The 20,684-nt window shown below is 43.8% G+C and overlaps 1 protein-coding gene across 9 annotated transcripts in view; it reads right to left on the bottom strand.

Moving 5' to 3' along the window:
• MACROD2 (MACRO domain containing 2) overlaps positions 1–12,815 on the bottom strand; it is an 838,556-nt gene extending 825,741 nt beyond the window's left edge. For all 9 annotated transcript variants that reach the window (XM_015283424.4, XM_025149218.3, XM_040697783.2 and 6 more), the window contains exons 1-2: positions 12,623–12,815; positions 8,569–8,685 (exon numbers count right to left, since the gene is read on the bottom strand). In XM_015283424.4, the coding sequence (XP_015138910.3) occupies positions 8,569–8,685; positions 12,623–12,668 (163 nt within the window). In that variant the 5' untranslated portion in view covers positions 12,669–12,815. The remainder of the gene's footprint in view (positions 1–8,568; positions 8,686–12,622) is intronic.
• Between the last annotated feature and the right edge of the window lie 7,869 nt (positions 12,816–20,684).

The following is a 20,684-nucleotide window of genomic DNA, read 5'->3' as shown; positions in this document are numbered from 1 at the left end:
AACACTGTGCACTAAGTGAGTTTTTCTTTCAATTAGTTGAGGTTCATGAAATACTCCCACAGAAGGATAGCAAGACAACACACAACGTTTATCTGACAACTAAATCCTATAATATCTTTTTTCTAAGCAGTTCCTTACTCACACAAAGGACAATATCAAGCACACAAATTAATCCAACACAGGCTGAATTTGAAGTTTTTTCAATTGCTGCACAAGTATGACAGGCAACTTAAGAGCACCATTACAGAGTATCCCAATCAGTACACGAGAGGCTACCCAGAAGACCCATATTGCATAGAAAAGCCTCTGTAAGAAAAGCCAGAGATAGACAAGGCAGGGAAATGCTTTAAAGCAAAGCAGATGGGTGAATGGTTCTATACTCTCTTCAGGTCTGCATTATGGATGGAATACATCAGCATGAGGCTGTGAACTTGCCTTTCAGAGGACGTGCATTCTACAACAGCTGAACAGCTGGAAACTTTGGGAAAGGCCCTTTGTCACCCTCCTGTCCACATGGAAGCATGAAACAGCTGCCAGCTGCGGTACCCTTGCTGTGTGCTTCCCCTCTTCCAATCAACGTAAGAAATGGAGCCACACAACATTGTTGATTCAATGCTCTTAAAGCTCTACAAAAATAAAAGTTTAAAAATAAAATGGATTGTCCATGCCTACTCTCCAGCATGGGAAAGCATTTTCTGTGCACTGTAGCAAAGATCTGTATACAAGGTCAATGAATTCAGTGCCAACTGGATTTTGGGATAGTGCATCAGCTAGATGTCAGCTCACAGGGAAAGCCACATATCACTTGATGGGGGAAGTATTGCAACAGCTTGTTCAAACATGAATTGGTTGTTAGAGATGTTTCTGCGTGGTGAGCAAGTTGGCCCTACTGAACTGAGCAGTTTGGCTCTGGTGAACTGAAAAAGATGTCAAGCTTATCTGGTTTCCAGTGATTAGCTTTTTAACACACATGTAATCATGTGTTTAATTGTGCGTGGAGTAAATGCAGCTATGCATGAAAGTTGGTTAATAGCATCCAACAGTGAACTCAATGAGTTTAAAGTGTATCAGTGACACCACTAACTTATCAGGGAAGTTTAAGAACCACAAAGATAACAATGCACTTCCAGACCCTGATGCAAACCTCCCACATCCAAAGAGCAGCAGCTGGCAGGCTGAGCCTATGCAAGCACTAATTGCTGTCAGTCCCAGGCAACAAAGCCACACTGAGACAATAGTTCAGTGTCCTCATAAATGATTGTCACAACTAAGCTATGGTGAAGCAAAGCAAGCAACACTGGTCTTTGCGCTCTTACTGCCCAATTAAAAGGAAGCTCCCAGTCTTCTAAAGAACAGCAGCTTGTTCTGCCTATACTCAAAGGTATCTGGAAGCCATGCAACCAGTCAACAAAGCACCAGGTCTACACCAGTACCCTTGACATGGCTTACAATTCAACAGCTTAATCTTGGCCCCAAGCTAATCATAAACACATTTTCTCCCTTCAGGCTGGCACATTAGCTCACACCTGTCTGCAAAAGACTGTGAGGACACAATAAACCATCTATCCTAAAATCACAGATTAAGGCTGGAGCCAAACTACCAAACTGAGCAAAACAAGATGACTTACTGGAACTCTCTTCACAGAAGAAGAAATTGGAGATTTGATCTTGCAATTTGTCTTGCTCAAAAGGGAGCTCATCCTTTGTACACAAAAATTGGAAGAAGAAATACCCATTGAGGAGAAAAAACATATATACATAAACAGAAATGACTGGAAACCAAGACCCATGACATATTATTTCTCCACCCCCGAACATTCAAAGCTATGTCATTCAAGAAGATAGTATTCTTTCCCTTTGTAGACTTGAATGAGGCAAGTCAGCTACTGAATAAAATCCAGGCTGCAACTTCAAAAACCCTACATTTTCAGCAATTTCTGAGGAACAGCACATACTGCCTTACACACAGCACCACAGCTGATAAAGTCATTCTTCCCTGCCATCCAAGCAAGCCTACCTGCTGACAATGCACAGATCATCTGTGCTTTGATTCTAGCTCAAACTTCCTTAGGGACCTCCATCCTGAGCTGCATACAACGTTCAGTAGCTACAAAGAACATCTGATTCTCTTATTGCATGGAATGGGAGGCTTGACAATTATTAATTGTGTCAAGACCCAAGTTAGAAGCACTTGAACATTAGGGATTTTTCCCCTCGCTAACCCATGTTAAACTTCATATTGTATCTTCACTACTATGACTCTCAAAAGAGAGACTGATAGTTTGCAGAGCTTCAGTAAGGATTCTAATTTATTTTTGATAGCAGCATCCTTTCCCATGAAAAAGTATGGTTAGTACATCAAAATATAAGGGGTTCTCTCAGCTGCGTACAGAAGCATCACAAAATGACAACCATATCGAGACCTGCATAAGCTTAATGCTGTGTGGATACTAACTTGGTAAAAAATAAATTATGGAACAACAGCTTAAGAAGACATCATCTTAATCAAAGTCAAGTGATTTATCATCTTAGAGAATTAGCCATACTGAATTATGTGTTCTTTATATATGTATATATAAACAGAGCTGATTTCTTGCATTTTAATAACCATCGCTTACAGTTGCTGAAGGCAAGATTTTTCTTTGAAGAAAACTAACATAGACATTACTGCTCTGACAGCTAATCCATCCTATAAAGGTTATATCTGTGCTGCTCACCAGGGAGCTACAAGGTCAACTGAATACTCACTGGTTCTTTCTGTTCACCACAGTTTTTCCATCTGTTATACTAAACATACCGTTTGAATTACTTGTCTACTTATGTCAGGTATATCACCAACTAAATAGGAATACTTGCCACTAAAACCAAATTGACTCCCCCAAAAATAGCTATTTCTCACCTTACCTTCAAACTTGCTCACAAAGGTATTCTCCCCATCTCTATGCACTGTAAAGCTGTCTTTGGAAAAGAATGCCCGAGGTGTATGTTTAGAAAGAAAGATATGGAGCATCAGCAAATGGCAAGATCAGCTTTGCATCACTCTGCAGTTTTGTACTCTCAGTGTACACTGTACAGTTCCCTGTTCACTATTGCTCCAGGAGCCTTTGTGATAAGTAACAGCCAGGCATAAACCACTTCACCTATGTCAGATCACATGCTCCTGGAAGTCTTTATAATAACAGTAATTAATTAGTTTTCAGTTATATCAATTATTAATAAATTAACTGATATTATAACTCCTAGTTTGCTACAAATACAGTTTTACTGTTGCAGCCACCTACCAAATCTGCTCACTCCTGTTGCATGTAGCTACTGGCATGGAAAGTAAGGAATTCCACAGATAAACTACTTCAATATCATGACGTTCACAGAAGCCACAAGTGTTAGTATTTTAGTAGAGTTCAACCAGCAGTCACTAAGCAGTAACCTCCACATGCATGTAAGTGTCAGCTTTCAAGCCAGACACACCACAATGGCTCCTGAAGACTCCAGTGTAAGATGTTCTGTATGAGCAACCTAGCAGTAATCCAACATTCAAAAAATGAAAAAACAAAACCAAATAGAGCACTAAGTTTAAGCAAAGCTAAAATTCATCATCCACACCTACAACTAATAGCAGGAGATCCTGAACTGGAGCACGTGGGTTTGGTATGTGAACTCAGCTATAAACTTTCTGTACTGCCAAGATAAACCAGGACCAGCAGCAGAAGTACAGTTGCCACTGACTGACAGATAGCAAACATCACATGAAGCTAAGATGTCCCAGTTGACTTTCATCCTTGTCGCTCAGGTAGAAGTCTGTTCTAAAGACAGTTGATAGACTTGTTTTCTTGGTAGGGGGTGGTCTTGAAGCGTGCTAGTTTCACAGAGCTATTACAGTCAGAGAAACCCTCAGTTGCGGAGCAGCTTTCAGGAATTGTTCACATTCTCATAAAACCATTTCTTTTTCTGTATAACCCACTGAAGATAATGAATAATTTTGCGAGACGCTGTTTCTCACTTATAGACTTCTGGTAGATTTTCAGCGTAGCTAAGCAGCAGCTTACTTTCAAAAGGCTGTTTGACAACTTGCATAGAAAACAGCCATACCTTGATTCATGGTTCCTGCAGGACAGGCACTCACACCATAAGCAGGAGAAGCTCTGAAGCACCCAGTATGATTGGTGATTAATTAACAATATCAAGAAATGCTGGTCAAGAGAGTTTAATATAATCATATATTTTCTTTTCAACATTAAGCATTGAGTGGCTTATACAGATGCTTTGTCTCTTTAATCTTGTCATCTCTCTGAATATTTAGAAGTCTACAGATTTCTAGCACAAAGATGCTTTTATTAAATCCAAACCTCATAAATACACATAAAACTTTCAGTGTTAAAGTAGATTAATTTCAGCACATTTTGAACCATATCATTTTCTAAAAATAAAGCATATTAAGAAAATTCAGAAGCAGCCAAAACATCTAATTGCCCAAGACTCACTAGAACAAAACATACTGCAGGCCTTTCACGGCATTTAAACCAACAAGAAGTCTCTAGAGCTGCTGCATCCCTCCTTCTTGACTTCATCTCATAAAAAATAGTTACTCTTAGCAAATTCAGATAATGATTTAAAGACTTCTCCTGTCTCCTCTGCACCACTGGTATACCAATGAATCCCGCAGACCTTGACAGCCCAGCAGGACTGTCACATGCTGTGAATTGGCTATAAATCCACTTACTGAATGGAAATGCAACAAAGCATTTATCTACTATTAGTACATAGAACGCAGCAGATTTCTCAAATCCCCAGTTTTTAGAAAAGCTTTCAAGTTTTTTTTGTTTTGTTTTGTTTTTTTTTTTTTTGAAGTTTCTCCCAAAGTTCCCCCACTGAACCATAAAGACATCTTCAGGAATAACTGTACCCAAAAACAAGTTACTATATTCAACTCCAAAATATTTTTAGTTCTACATTATGTCTCTTTATTCACCAAACACAACAAGTTATCGTTACTGTACAGGCCATGTATATAAGCATAAGGTGATATATAACATAGCATTGAAATTGAGGTATTGAAAATCCAGAGCTTCAGTAAACAAGTCCACTATTTGCAAGCTGTCAGGAAGAAACCCTGCTTCCAAGTACGTAACAGAACTGATGAGACGTGTCTGGCTTTGGTATAGCTGGAGAACGAGATGTGGGAGGAAGGATGGATTACAGCACACACACAGACTACCTTGCCCTGTAGGACAGGGTCATTCTTAGTTCCTAACTTGACAGTTTCTCTTTTTCTTAACGTGGTTAAAGCAAACAAAGGAAGTCCTGCCATTTATGAAACACTCTTAAGAGATCGTTTCCCTTCCTACTATCCATTCTGAGATTAAGAAGGATCACTTGTGAGTAACGACAGTGTAAGGAGAATGGACAGTTATGGCACCCTGAGGTCTACCCTCCCAGCTTGGCCAGTTATTTGTCAGAACCCAGACATTGCCACTGCAGTCCTTCCAGAAACACACATGCCTGAGAGCTTGATTCCCTCCATTCAGATCAGCAGGTACTAGCTTTATGTCTGCATTCCACATCACCCTTCTTCCCCTAAATCAAAAAGTATCAGAAGACATCCCATGTCAAAATACACAGCAACTTCATTTCTCACAGCTAGTCCAGATACATACCCCCATAAGGAGACCTTCAAAAATTTCAGATTTTTGGTCTAGTCAGGAAGGAGTAAAACAGACTCAACTACATGCAGCTGCTTCCAACTTCCATAATTAAACAGCTTTGCTGTTACAAAAAGTTTTTCCACTTAAGAAAAAGTCATTCTCATCTGCCCTTCAGAACTTCCTCACTTTGTTCCCAGAAATTCTTTTTGTTGTTGCTGTGATTTCTTAAGATTTCTAGGCTTGCCAAAACTCACCTCAAGGTCCACTTACTCAAAGCATTACAGGTATGCTCCAGGACTCAGTTCCAAATACCACCTCACACCGAAAGGCTGAGGAGGAATAGGTGCAGAAATACTTCCCTCCACAAACCAAAGCGTGTTCCCCAAACTTCTCAATAAAGACCACACAGAGTATGGCAGCCACATTGGCTCCTCCCCAACAAGAAGTTTTTCCATCATCCCAGTTTCAGCAGTTCCAGAGGCTTTAGTAATCTCCCATTAAACTAGCATATAACAGAAGTGTGTCCCTAACCAGAAGCTCAAAATGCTTTCTAGCAATACTTTCACATTAAAAAAAAAAAATCAGTACTATAAAGCCTTTGTGTTGTTCACACAATGATATCCCCAATAAAAAGCCAATACAAAAATTTGTGCAGTACTGAACACCTTTCATTCCCAGTTTGGTGAACCTGGGAGTATGAGGCCTGTCCCCGAGGCTCTCCCCTTCTCCCACAGCTCCTTACTCCAGCAGAAGACTGATCACACCTGCTCCAGTTTATTTGTTCTTGGTTCCTGTCTTGGATTCTCCTCATCACTCTTTCTGAACAGCCACTCCACACTTTACTAATCAATCTGTCATTTATTCACAGTATACAGTGTCTGAAGTAAATGGTAGAAAACTTATTCCACATTCCTCATCAGTTGCTGTCTTAGCTTGTCGAGTGTACACATTCATTATTTCTTTTTATTTCTTTTCCTTCAGACCTCTTTAGTTTGTCACTGCAAGAAGTAATCTTTCACCTGAAGAAAACAGCAGAATTAGGGCATGGCATTCTCAAGTCATCGCTCATTCCAGCACAGGAAGCTTCTTCCACCCCTCATACTCTGATACCTTCAGAGTTGACATTTGAAGGAAACAGTTTGAAACAGATACAGTAACAGTCTCACTAACATTGAGTTTCTTAAACTGATCAGCTGAAGCACGGAAACATTTCAGTAGCCTAGCCTTCCACCAGCTCACTATTTCACATGACTTATTTACAAAGATATCTAGGAAAAACAAGAGACAAAGGATATTTTCTCCTGAAAACACTATTACAAAATCTTTGAGTAGCAGAGAAGAAAAAAAAAAGTGTTTCTGCACAACTTTTGCCTTCCAGCATTTTTTGCAGTGTACTGGGTACTAACAGAGAGTACGAGTATCTACAGTGAAATAAATACACCACCCCTATGATTCAATATCCGCACATTACACACTGACATTTTGCTTATGTGAGGTGCAACAGCAATCACAACATAAATCCACACCTTGTCACATTCAGCAGCCCATGCAATATGAGATCCAGCAGTTTTAGAAGTTACACCTGAGAGCTGTCAGAATAAAAACACAGCTTAGCCTAGGAAGGATAAAAAGTCTCCCACTTAAACTAATGGACAGACTGCATATTCCCAGGTGCCACAGACCTAAACAAACTTTGGAGAAGTCATGTAATCTCTTGATTTTTTACACAGTCCTTGTTTTATGGATAAAAAAAGCTTCCCAATGTTATAAAGATATCAAAGACCTATGGATACTGTTGTAACAGAACTATGTCAATTTAAAAGCTAAGCAACTTTCAACACGTATTTTTACTTCTGAAGTCACTAGAAATGCTTTTAGAAGGAAAAAAGACTACTACAACTTTCCTATTTTATTAAAAACAGATTACAAGTTTCAGACCTCATCTCACATGGAGTGTTATTATGAAGGCTACAGCCACCTGTAGTCACACACAAGACCACTCTGCATTTCTGTTCACACCAGCCAGTATTAGCCCTCAACAGTCACAAAAGGGTCAGCAATCTATTCCTGTATCAGCCACAGTAAGAAAACTGCAACAGAGAATACGTTACATTTCATAGTTAGATCCCAAGAAACAGCCCAGGAAAAAAAAAGAAAACACAGAAAGAAAACAGGAGGGGAAAACCAGAATAGGAAGTCCTTCTTCTTTCACACATGTGAATGAAGGAAAACTAGAAAAAAAGAATGAGACACTGTAACGGAATTCAATTCTTATCAGCCTAGACCTCAAATATCTTATCTAAGTTAGCAAGTTAGGTTCACGTTTCTAGACAGCTTTCACTACAAGTATTTCGACAACCCTCCTGGCCATCATGATAACACTGCACACACTAAGAGAAGAGGAGTTCATCCAGGCCAGGCTGATACTCCTCAGCCCAAGGAAGGAGATAGGATCAAGAGTAAGAAATGTTTTCAACAGAGGCTTCAAATCCAATCTTGTCTTGTCTCTGGATTTTCAGTAGCCACTACAACTCATGCGCTTCCACACTGCTTTTCAGCAGCCTACAAGAACAACACCATTTTGCCCAGATTCCCTAAGTTTCCTAAGTTTTAAAGACAAAGTTCATTAGGCCTGGCAGAGTATCCAGAAAGTAAAAACAGAGGCAGAGAATTGCTACTTTACATAGCTAAGGGTACTAATGTTATATCTGTGTCTGCAGGTACTAAAGGTATCGATGGAAACCGGTAGTTTTTTTTGTTGTTTTCTCCCACCCACCCCAGTGAAACACTCTTGACCCCAATTAAGGCTGCCACTGTAACTAACAACAAGGATTCTGAGTCTTGGTGCTCTTAAAGTACCCGAGAAAACAGAAAAGGCTGAGTAAACAAAATAGTTTATTGAATAAGGTTCTCCCATTTTACTTACCGTCACTTTCATTCTTGCTTCTCATTTCTTCCATCCATGTTGGGATATCTTTCAGCGCAACGTATTCCCTTAAGTACTCTTTGCGTCTTTCTTCCAAGGTCATCTTCAGCAAACGTTCTGTTTGGGGGGAAATAAATAAATAAATAAAAGTTCTGCAAGCTTTCAAATGTTCTTGTACATTGGCCAAGTAGTGACCAATTCAGTGTCCTTGAAGCAACCAAACGCTGTTCGAAAGAAACAAGCATCGGTGATTTGATGAGCTACAGATAATAGGAACTGAACACAGTGTATTTAGAACTACTGCCTGCACCTATTTCTGGACATCCCAGTTCAGCAAAAAAAAAAAAAAAAAAAGCCTCTTCACTGCTCTCTCAGCTGTACAGATTTCCTTTCCCCATCACTACAGCACCTCCTCTTCCAGTCACTTAAACCCAACGTCAGAGATCTAACAGCAGGTTCATTAAGTAGGGAATTGTTATTTTATAGAGTTTCTACATATCAGAATATATCTTCACATTCTGTATTCATAAATCAGATTTTAAAAACAAACAGAGCCACCACACCAAAACATCAAAATTGATATATTTTTACTGAAACAAATTTCACGTATTCCAGCAAAGAAAGAGGGGAAAACGGTACAAAATTAACAGTGTCAATACACTACAAAAAAAAAAAAAAAGAAATCAGCAGAAGCAAAACTCACATCACTTCCTAGATGGCTGCAGATATAAGAAAGGCGTTTCTGTTTGGTTGTTTTGTTCTGCAAACAATGCAACTCCCAGCATGAGAAATCTGCAGTCATTTGCTTTAACCACATCCACTAGTATTTAACCCCATTTCGGGCCAAAATCAGCAGCTCCAGAAACATAAAATACTATAGGCTACCTGTTGGTCACCCAGCAAAATAAACCCCAAGCTGGACTGACAAACCAGTTGAGCACAAACCAATTGCTAGGAAAGCCCACTGCACTCTATTTGCTAAACAGGTTTCTAAAGGCAGCCCTGGATCAGCACAAGCTGAATCTGTTGGACTGGAAGCGCTGTGAAACAGAACCCGGGTTTGAAATGAGCAGCCTGGGTTAAGACTTCGAGTTTTGTACTTGAGCAGTAGAATGACACACTTTGTTACTGCACTGAAATGCATACGAGAGGTTTTCTTCTGAGAAGCGGACACGGTGCCTTTTTCTAGACACTTAGGGTAAGTAAAGCCTCACAGGTTGTGCAATTAGGACAGATGATGCCAGCTTCACTCTTCTTCAGCAGTGGCTGTAAGCACACTAAAGCAAGAAAAGCAGCCCAGCAACCTGGGCTTGCACCAGGTTCTTGCAGACATACCCCATCTTCTCCACCCCACCAAACAGGACGGGCTCCCTCAGTAGTGAAATATACTTCTAATGCTCACTGCTAGCTTTGTACAAGATGGATCCTTCCCTATGGAGGGGGAAAGAAATGTAAAGCATGTCAGGACTCCCATTAGCTAACCAAGCTCCTGGCTACTTAACACTGAGCTACCATCACCATACTAACACTTGGTCTGTTAGTACTAAGTGCTCTTTGATGACTGAAGAGGTTTTAGAGACATATGGATCTTACCTTGCCCGATCACAAACGGACACTAACAGAGATGGTATTTCCTTATCAAGTTGAAGGAGCAGCGAAGGAGTTGAACAGAAACTGCTGCTCAGGCCAAAGCTCTCAAGAAAAGTCACTTGCACTGTACTAGGGTTCCCCCCAACCCCCCCAGCAAAAATAACTTCTCTAATTTCACACAGTGTAATCAGTACAGCCTAAAATACCAGGGGCAGGCTTTGAGCACAGGCTCCCTTATCAAAACAAATGTATTTTGATGTTCTGACAGTACGACTTCTGCAGTCAACAAAATATTTCTATCGCATTATTCCGGCTTGGTATCTTAATTAGATACTTACAAGTACAAAAAGTACAACTAATGTGATTAGAATCACCATTATGCTTTGCAAATACATACTTAGCTCTACTGCTTGATCTTCGAGCACACCAAGTGTTACGTGTGTCTGTTAGAAGTACTACAGAAGGGCAAACCTGAATGCAAGAAGAAAACAGAGTATGTCCGCATATGTCAAACCATAGGACCAACTAGCACAGAAGGTCTGCCTGTCTTTTGCTGAAGATGCCCCAGAGCCATTTCCCTGCCCTTAAAACAGGGAGCTTTCCCTCTGTAGGGCGTGTAGGGCTTCACTCTTGCAAGCTGCCAGAGAGAATTTCAGCCAAGACTCAGCTGCACACAGACTTCCCATAAGATACTTCCAGCACCTTTAGTTGCAAGTGCTGTTACACACACTGCCTGCTGACATGCTTGAGAAGCTCACAGGCAGATCAGTCCTGTGCTGTAAGACTGATGTCAATACCAGTGCCGCTCCTGCTGCTTCAATAGACTCCAAACGAGATCCAGCCTGGGAGAAAGCAAACCAATTCTCAGTTACTAAGAAATTAATTAAGGAAAGCCAGGTAATTATCAGTGGGTTTCAACCAGTATTCAGTAGTCTGGGTTTTGTTGGCTTTTTTTTTTTTTTTTTTTTTTTTGGAAAGAACAAAGCCCTCCGGAATGTAAAAGGCTGAGAATGATCCACCACCAAAGTTCCATGGGAGAAGCAGAACCAGGAGCCCTGTCAGCACTGTGGGAGCCAGGAGCACACAGGAATGGCAGAGACAGGCCTAGCAGAATGCTTGCTTTCACAGACAACCTCGCTAGGAAAGGGGTTGGGATGCTGTAGTTTTGCTCCCTAGCCAAGGGAAAGCTTGACAAGAACGGCCATGCTCAGCTGCAAGCTAGAGAGCAGCAGCAACAACACAGCAGCACTTCCCCCCTTCCTTGTGTGAAGGGTCCAGGGCCGAACCCACAGATACAATGCCAGAGAGCAGTTACTGGAGCAGAAGACTGGCAAGTGCTGTTCAGCCTCACTGTGTGAGGAGACACAGAGTCCCAGCGCTCAGACACACGCCTCACTGGGCAGAGCACCCTCAGCAGCAGCTGAGCTGCAGCGAGTGTTCAGCAACATCTCCATACCCCACAGACCACAGTATTGCTGTGCTGGTGGGTTTAACCACCTCTCTTCTGCTCTGAAAAACTTCAAAGCCAGGTAGAAACCGGATGTCTGGAAGGAACATTACTTCTAAGACAGCTTGGCAAGAAGACAGGCAATGCAACTCCCTGCCCAGGGGATGGATGCGAATGGAGCAGCCAACCTGCACAGCAGTGAACTTATGTGCAGCTCTCGCATCTTCCTCTTCACCAATGCCCCCTGGATTGCTCCCTGCAGGATGCATGCCATCCTACGAGGGGCCATCTGCCTTCCAGACTCGCAATACACATCCAGCAGTGGTGATGAGGGGAGAACTCATAAACGGACCTGCGAGCGTGCTTAAGTTTTCCTCCGTCTCCGGTACGTTCCTGGGCGCAGGGCTCCCACCAGCCCCTGGCAATACCCCACCCGGCTGCCGCGGTTTCTCCGTCAGTATTTACATCGCTTTCAGAGGGTCGATAGGCGGACGCCCATAAGCCAAGGTCAGCGCACAGCGCCTATCCCACGCCTTCAGCGGGCGGGCAGCTCCGGAGCCTGATGTTGGGCTTGAAGAGACGCGGGGGGAAAGGGAAAGAGCGACGAGCCCTTCAAGAAGGGAGGACGGTTTCTCACCGGCTCTTTACCCGCGCCGTAACCTAAATACCTCACGCCGGCCGACCAGCCCCGACACCAGCCCCGGGGCAGCACGCTGCCGTGCCCACGAGCCATTCCCCACACACACACGCAGCACGCGCAGATGAGCGCGGGACGGGAGCGCCCAGCGCCCGCCCTGAAGGAGCTCCCGGCCGCGAGGCGCCCGCAGTGCCCGGCGCCAGCCCGCGCCGCGCGGCCCCAGCGGCGGAGGGAAGGAGCGGCGGGAACGGGCTCGCACGGCCCCCCCGGCCGCAGCCCGCCCGCGGGAGGCGGCCCGGCGCCAGAGAGCGCGCAGGCCGCGGCGGGAGCCCGTCCCGGGATGGGGCGGCCCCGCGAGAGGAGGGTGGCGGCGGCAGTACCTTTCTCCTCCCGCCAGAGCTTTTTCCGCTTGTTGCCGGGGTACATGGTGCTGTGGCTGGCGGCGGCTTTCAGCTGCAGGTTCCCCAGGCTCACGGGGGGGTGTAGGGGACGCCGAGCCTCAGCGACAGCCGCCGCGCGCGCTGCTCCCCAGCTCCGCGCCCGCCCGCCGCCCGGCTCCGCGCGGCGCCCGTCAGCTGGGTCACGCCTCGCTCTAACCCGACACCCCCGCAGCGCCCGCCCCCCTCCCCGCCGCCCGTTGGCTCCGGCAGCCGCCGCTCAGCAGCCCCCTCCTCCGCCCGCCGCCGCCGGCCCGGGCACGGCGAGACCGGGAGGGGCCCGGAGGCGGCGGCGGGGCGGGAAGAGGGGCTGGGACCGGGATGGGGACGGGGGGCCCCGAGCGCGGCGAGTGCTTGGGTGCGACAGCGGCGCCCCCGGAGAGGGCGCTGGGGCCCGGCACGGCACCACACGGCCGCCCCGGGGCGGAGCGGCGCCCGCTCTGCTTCCGGGTTGCCGGGCGGCACAGAGCGCTCCGCTCCTCCGGCGGGAGGGCCGCGTTGCTACGCGACGGCGTCGCGATCCCGACCGAGGGGGGGGGGCGGCGGGACCGCGGCCTGCGGGACACGGGGAGGCACGGCGCGGCCGGGGCTTCGGGGTGAGCCGGGCGGGCTGGCGGGGCGGGGCGGAGCTGCGCGTAGCCGCCTGCTGAGCCTCGACTAGGGCACGCTCAGCCCCGGCAGCTGCCCGTCTTGTCTCGTGGTTAAATCCAGTTGGGCCGCGTGGAAAGGATATCCCTGGTCCGGAGCACGCTACTTATGTTCGGCCTGGGACGCTGGCTCCATCCTCCAGGGCTACACTGAAAAACCGTGGCATTTCTGGGCAGACCTTTTCCTTGTCCCCATCCCAGCACTTTTTTTTTTAGTAAGTAAATGGTACGTAAAACTTTCAGTAAGCACAGTAGCAAAAAACAACACAGTAAAAAAAATAATAATAAAGTGATCTGACATAAAACAGCAATAAATGATGCTGTGGGAGAGCATGAAGGTGCAGTGAGGTACTCGAGGTTACTGTTCTACGTGTTTTACACCATGCACCAAACTGCCTCAGCTTAGACGTGAAAGGGGCAGCGCTGCCCGGAGCACACACAGCACTGACTGTGCTCTTAGGAATCGCTGCCCAATGGATTTGTGCAAGTGGCAGCTCTTGGTGATCCCACTGGAGGCAGAACGTCAGCAGTGAGTGGGTTGTCCAGTAAAAGTTCTGCATGCGGGCAGAGGAAAAGACCGTTCTGGGGCACTGCTTATCAGGCGGTGTCAGGAGGGAGCTCACTGGTCTTCTGGTGAAGTAAAGCCGCCCCTGACAGAGGGAGAAGCTCTGTGACAGTGCTGTGAAACAAACGGAACAGCGAAGAGTGCCTCCTCCCCCTGTGCACGGGAATACCTGCCTTTGTACCAAGTTCTGGTTTCTCAGGAGCAAACACAGCGTCTGTGCTGTTATTCTTCAGTCGCGGTGCAATTCCTGACGGCAAAATCCATAGTCTCACCACACCCACTGGTGGAACAGAATACTCAGAGCTGTCCTTCTCACCAGCTCAAATCAGACTAAAACTCCTCTTCATAAAGCACGTTTTTATATCCAGATTAGATCGGCTCTCCAGGGCACACTGCTATTCCCCCGTCTTTACTCGATGTCTTTGTTTTGGCCAGGTGATATTCTCTGGTAGCCCACGCACAGTTTTCTCATCTTGGTGAAATGAGAAACCAGCCGATGAAGAGGCATCAGAAGGATCATAGCTCAAGTCACATGTGCTTCTATGATGCAGAGCGGATACTTGAACCCATATCCTGCATCACTGCCATATTACCAAGCTACTGAATATTCTAGAGTCCTCTGGGATCTGTTCCACATTTTATAAATCAATGTTTATTGGACCAGAAGGGAAGACAGAGAAAACTCTCTTCCCATCCGGGGCATTTGCATGCATTCTTCATTTTCATTTGTAAAAGCAACTAAAACAGTCATCGTTTTGGGAAATATAGGAAGTATGTGCCTTTAAATGGACAAAAAAGGAAAGGAAAGGAAAGGAAAGGAAAGGAAAGGAAAGGAAAGGAAAGGAAAGGAAAGGAAAGGAAAGGAAAGGAAAGGAAAGGAAAGGAAAGGAAAGGAAAGGAAAGGAAAGGAAAGGAAAGGAAAGGAAAGGAAAGGAAAGGAAAGGAAAGGAAAGGAAAAAAAGAAAAGAGAAAAGAAAAGAAAAAAGAAAAGAAAAGAAAAGAAAAGAAAAGAAAAGAAAAGAAAAGAAAAGAAAAGAAAAGAAAAGAAAAGAAAAGAAAAGAAAAGAAAAGAAAAGAAAAGAAAAGAAAAGAAAAGAAAAGAAAAGAAAAGAAAAGAAAAGAAAAGAAAAGAAGAAAAAGAAAAGAGCCTCATGCACCAGCACCAAAATGGAAGATCAGATAAAAGGCAGAGTAAAACTCTCTTCAACTTAAAATAGAAATGTTTAAATGTTCCAATTTGTGATAGAAAACACTTATTTTTATTTAGTTTTATATATATATATATATGAGCTTTTACCTCAGTAGCTCTTGGTACAACTGGGCCCACCAAAGCAAGAAGAAATTATGTCACCGCCTTTGGTGTGAGCATGATCAGCATTCACTTCTTATACTTGTTGATTCAGGGGGCCTTAAACCTTAAACAACCACAGATCCTCCAGGTTGAGTGAGATCATCGGTCAATTACCAGCTATCTCAGCCTGTGTTTTCCCTGCTGTTCCTGAAGGGAAGCAAAACATTCAGCCTTGTAGATATGAAACACGAATAGTCCTTCCACTGCTGCCCACCAGCTTGCAATCCCCACAGCCAGAGCTAGAAAAATATATGGGAAATGGTCTGTTAGAAATGCTGTTTGGGGAACACACCTTATTTCTTTATAAAGATATTTTTCCCTGGTGGAGCACATGTAACATTTGCTATGGGTGAATTTTAAAAAGAGAAAGGCACAAATATATCAGGCTTTCTGTCTGACAAGTTTGTAGCTCTCAGTCAGCAGAGGGAAGAAAATATCCACATGACAAGAATAATAATCCTGCTCCCTGGATGCTGGCAGCAGTCTAGCACACTGCAATGAAACCTAAGGAAAGTAGGGAACAAAACACAGGCTATGTCTTTTTCTTTCTCTAACAGTGAAGCTGGCACAGAGGCACAGTATTAGAGATATATCAATACAGTTCATTTTCTTTCTCATAACATTGCTGATCAGAGTTTTAGCCTGAAGTGTCGAGTTTGACCATTGTTTCCAAGCAAGGAACATCTAACAGGTAGCATCCTAAAAGTGCAGTGATGCTTAGACAAGGTGCTAATTATATAACATACAATACAGCAATTAACTTCTGGCTCTGGGCAGACACTTAACTGTCCATGTCAGTGGATAAAACTGTGCAAGGACAGCACTCGATTTACAGAAAAGACATAGAGCGAGAATGAACAGAAATCATAAGATCATAGAATGGCTTGGGTTAGAAGGGACCTCAAAGCCCCCCCAGCTCCAACACCTGCTGTGGGCTGGCTGCCCACCAGCTCAGGCTGCCCAGGGCCCATCCAACCCGGCCTTGGGCACCTCCAGGGATGGGACACCCACAGCTCTCTGGGCAGCAGTGCCAGGGCCTCACTGTCCTCTGAGTGAAGAATTACCTCCCAGCATCTAACCTAAATTTCTCCTTTTAATTTAAAGCCATTCCCCCTTGACCTATCACTATCAGACCATGTAAAAAGTCACTCCCTCTCCCGCTTATAAGCTCTCCTCAAGTACTGGAAGGCCGCAATGAGGTCTCCCCAGAGCCTTCTCTTCTCCAGACTGAACAAGCCCACCTCCCTCCACCTTTCTTCATAAGAGGTGCTCCAGCCCTCTGAGCATCTTTGTGCCCGTCTCTGGGCCCATTCCAACACCTCTTCATCCTTCTTGTGCTGGGGGCCCAGGCCTGGATGCAGTACTGCAGGTGAGGCCTCACAAGGGCAGAAATCACAGGAGATGCTAAAGGAGGATGAAGGAAGTCCACACAAAATCCAACATCACGATGACCAGGAACATGAGAGCACAATCACCGGAATGGGAAGCATGGGAGCCAAAGAGGAGTCTTTGAGAGAAGTCATCAGCAGTACCAAATGTGCTGGGAAAATTTAGCTAAAAAGCAGCATTTCAGTGCTTGGATGAAAACCAGTGGGGCTAAAAAATGGATTATTTTCTGGAGAAAATTAGTGAGCTGTATACTCTGCCCGCTTAAGCAATACTCAGAAGGCTTCAGTATGTTTCACTGAAACACTGAGCACAAAACTGCAAAATGTAGTGTGTTGTATCCATCCGTGGCCTAGGGAAAGCACTGGTGACATTCTATGGGAGAAAACAGGAAAACAGGGAAATGCCCACAAAGTAGTGTTTACAAGATGTACGTCCTGGACAGAAGACAGATATCTACTGTGACTGTAAAGAGAATGCTTGCTTGACGTATGGATAAAGCAGTGACTGGTTAGAGAGCTCCTGTGAGACATAATAGAAAATGTAAATTAATAAGAGAATGAATAATACACTATGTCAGTGAATAAATGTACCAAAGAAGAGCTAGAATTTCAGTGCAAGCTGCTGGAACATTCGCCACCTGTACACAGCATTAAAATCACCATCAACCATCCTGACCAAAATAAGCAGTCCGGAGCTGCTGCCCCATAAAACAGTTTAAATTCTGCCTGTCAACTACACAGGACTTGTGAAGTCAGTATGCTGATTTCAAAGGCTGTGTAATGTGGGCTATGTGGATTAGATTCTGAACCTCGTTATACTATTTCGGTTAGTTGATAACATTATTGAAAATGTGGGTTTAAATTGAGATTATTTCCTCCAGTTTTAACCATTTGAAAGAACGAAACACAACTTTATGCATCTGGAAATGTATGATTTGAGTAGCCAGTAAACAAAAGTAATTTACTATGCCAATAGCATAATAGAGTAGTATAAACATATAAAATGCGCTTATGAATATTTCATATTTAATTTTAAAAAATGTATCTCAGTAGCTGTTATTTTCACTCCTCAGAGCTTGTTTGTGTGGTAAGCCTTGTTAGCTGAGTCTTGTTGATTTTTATTAAATCCTGTGCCAACACAAGTTACACAGCAGGAAATTCTAATGCAGACATACAGCCCATGTACATTAACCATGAAGTCTTTCCCCCTGTCCATTCACATCACATAGCAAAACCCTGTTGAGTTCTTCTCACAGTTTCCACAGTATTGTGGACAAAATGTGGCCTTTTTATAAGCACGTTCACTTTCAGTTATGCTACCATGCATTCAAAACATAAAATGCACATCACTCATCTTTTATTTGAGGGTTGCACCCCACCTTTTGAGCTTTCAAGCTACGAGCGTACCTGGGTCAAGTTTCTGTTAATAAAATTACACCTCATGATAGGTAGAGAGGGAGTGAACTGATGACAAGCATTTGATAAATTGCTGCCTGTAATTTCCCTGCTTTGTTGCCAGGAGCAAATGAGCTAACAAGGAGGCAAGCAACTGCAGGCTCCCTTTGTCCTGCGGGGTGATTGGAGAGAAAGATGAAAGGCAAAATATTCATGTTTCTCACAGCTTTCTGATTTTAATACATTTTGCAGAGGAAAACTCTGCACCAGCAAAGGTGACCTGCTGTTGCTGTTGCTACTGCTGAAACACACCACCCACCCCTCACTGTGCTCACATCCACTGTTTGGACTCCATCAACATTCAGCAAGTGTCATTCTTTCCACATGGATGACTTCAGCGTCACACCTTTGCTCCATATGCACTTCAATATCAGTCAGACTGCCCCTCTGCTGCCATCTGTCACACAACAACGAAATGGAAAGGGGTATTGGTGGGAAGGTTCAACCACTACTGCCATCCCACCAATATCCGCCTCCGATGTTGTGGGCCAGCATCATAAAATAGGAGGCATTACTTTCAGAGCAGCCCTCATATTAATGTTTACAAAAATCATACCCTATGATAAAAATTAACGTATGCAAAGACAATGGAGGAGGAGCGTTTTGGAGTTTCTGACATGAACTTTGTGGTGGAGGTGCTTGCACGAGCATATTCAGGCCTCTACCTGTGGCTGCCAGAAACAGAACTACTTGGTCTTAACTACTTAGTCTGAATAATTCTGCATCAGAATGAAATAAGATGTGTTTCAGAAAATATGCAACAAAAACTTTTAGGCAGGAAATCACTTTTCAGTACAGCCCTTGAAAATGTGGAATTCCTGATCAGCCTACAATGCACTCAGTAAAAAATGGAAATTGAAAGCATAAATAGATTGCAACAGTCAAAGTGACCTCAATACAGAAAAAGAAAAAGCAGAGCTCAACCGTGAGCTCCAAGGAAAAGTACATGAAAGTAATGTGGTTATCTTCAATAGGCGCTCCTGACATTGTGACCATTGCGACCTTGACCACTGCTGGAGGTGCACCACCATCTTACAGTCAAGACAGCTGCATCATCCAATGGCTTTGGAAGGACAGAAAATAAATCATGTAATCAGATCTAGCAGAGGAAAGCACAGTATTCATCTGCAGTACTAGCTGTAAAAGAAAGGATCACGTGGGGTAACCGTAAGAATTGGTAGAAAGGTGCATTTTGTTGTGTTGAGTCTTCCATTGATACTGCACACATCGACATCTATGCTCAATCTGCATCTGAAGACTGCAAGGGGAAATAAGTGGGTGACTCACGACAGCAGGCTATGCCAAATCTCCAGTATCCAGCTGAGCAACTGGGACTAGTTGGGCTGCAGATTAACTGGTTGCTAGAAACAATAAAAGATGAAAGTACTTTCAAAAGACACCTAACATGGTTGCTGTATAAAATTAGGCTGAAATGATATTATTAAAGACAGCTTTCAAGTGTCAAAAATAAAAGAAGGTGATACATTCTCCACTGAGGAATTCTGGATCTCATCAGAGGGGACGTCCACTTTCATTAGTCTTTTATTTTATCTGTTGTTTCTTTTACAGCATCTTTGTAGCCAGACAGCAAAAACAAAACAAAACAAAACTAAGATATGGTTGAGAGTTGAAAGAATGAGCACAGAGAGTAGATAAAAGATATAAGAATTGGAAAGGCAGGTCAAAATCTGAAAATTATATATAGAGCAAAGCTAATATAAAGTAATCTGAATCAGGAAATAACTAAATTATTTTTTAATCTGCTTGCTTTTCCAACTCTCTTCTTTCTTTGTTCTCCCCCCAAACAGTGCCACCTATTCAATGGTATCCTCTGTTTGTTTGTTTGTTTTACTCTGTTGTTTTAAATTCATCAGTTCTGTACACCTTTTGTAGATTGGAGACAAACTTCTTGCCGAGGCACACTGCCATTACAGAAGTGCAGGCTTTTCCAAGTTGGGTGCTTTGTCAATTCACTCTCAACTAAGTTGTTGAGAGTTGAGAAGTACGATATTATATAACAAACTGTACTGTTAGCTATGGATCTTTCCCTTCCCTTTCTTTTCTTTTTAATTACTTATTTCCCTTGAGAAAAAGAAAAACAATATAAATAACAGCTTTGCCTTTGATCAACAGGATATCACAACAATTCATGTGTGCTGTTTCCATTTAATCACTACGTCACTTGCAAAAATGAGTTTGTAAATTGGGAGTACAAGTTTTGTGGGATTACCCAGCCTGAATGCTGCGAATTAAAATGTCTTTCTCATCAATTGTATTTCATGGCTTTGTGGTACTAAGTATATTACTATGTCATGTAGACCATAGTGTATGATACAGAAAGTGGAATATTTATTTCACAATTCCCAGAGTTCTCCAGGGATGGGGCAGCAACCACATCTCTGGGCAACCTGTTCCAGTGCCTAGCTGTACACTAACGTGATAGGTCTTCACTCTGTTTATCCTGTTCCATGGATCACCTACACCATCTTGACCAAGGTCCTACCTAATATCCTGTATCCTAAGTCCACAGCGCTCGTGTGCAAGAAGTACTGGAGCTGGTATATGGCCAAGACTCCCAGTCACCCACCTGTTGAAAAGG

Source organism: Gallus gallus, chromosome 3 (genome assembly GCF_016699485.2).
Source record: "Gallus gallus isolate bGalGal1 chromosome 3, bGalGal1.mat.broiler.GRCg7b, whole genome shotgun sequence".
NCBI lineage: Eukaryota > Metazoa > Chordata > Aves > Galliformes > Phasianidae > Gallus > Gallus gallus.
This window is presented reverse-complemented; position numbering and strand designations above follow the sequence as displayed.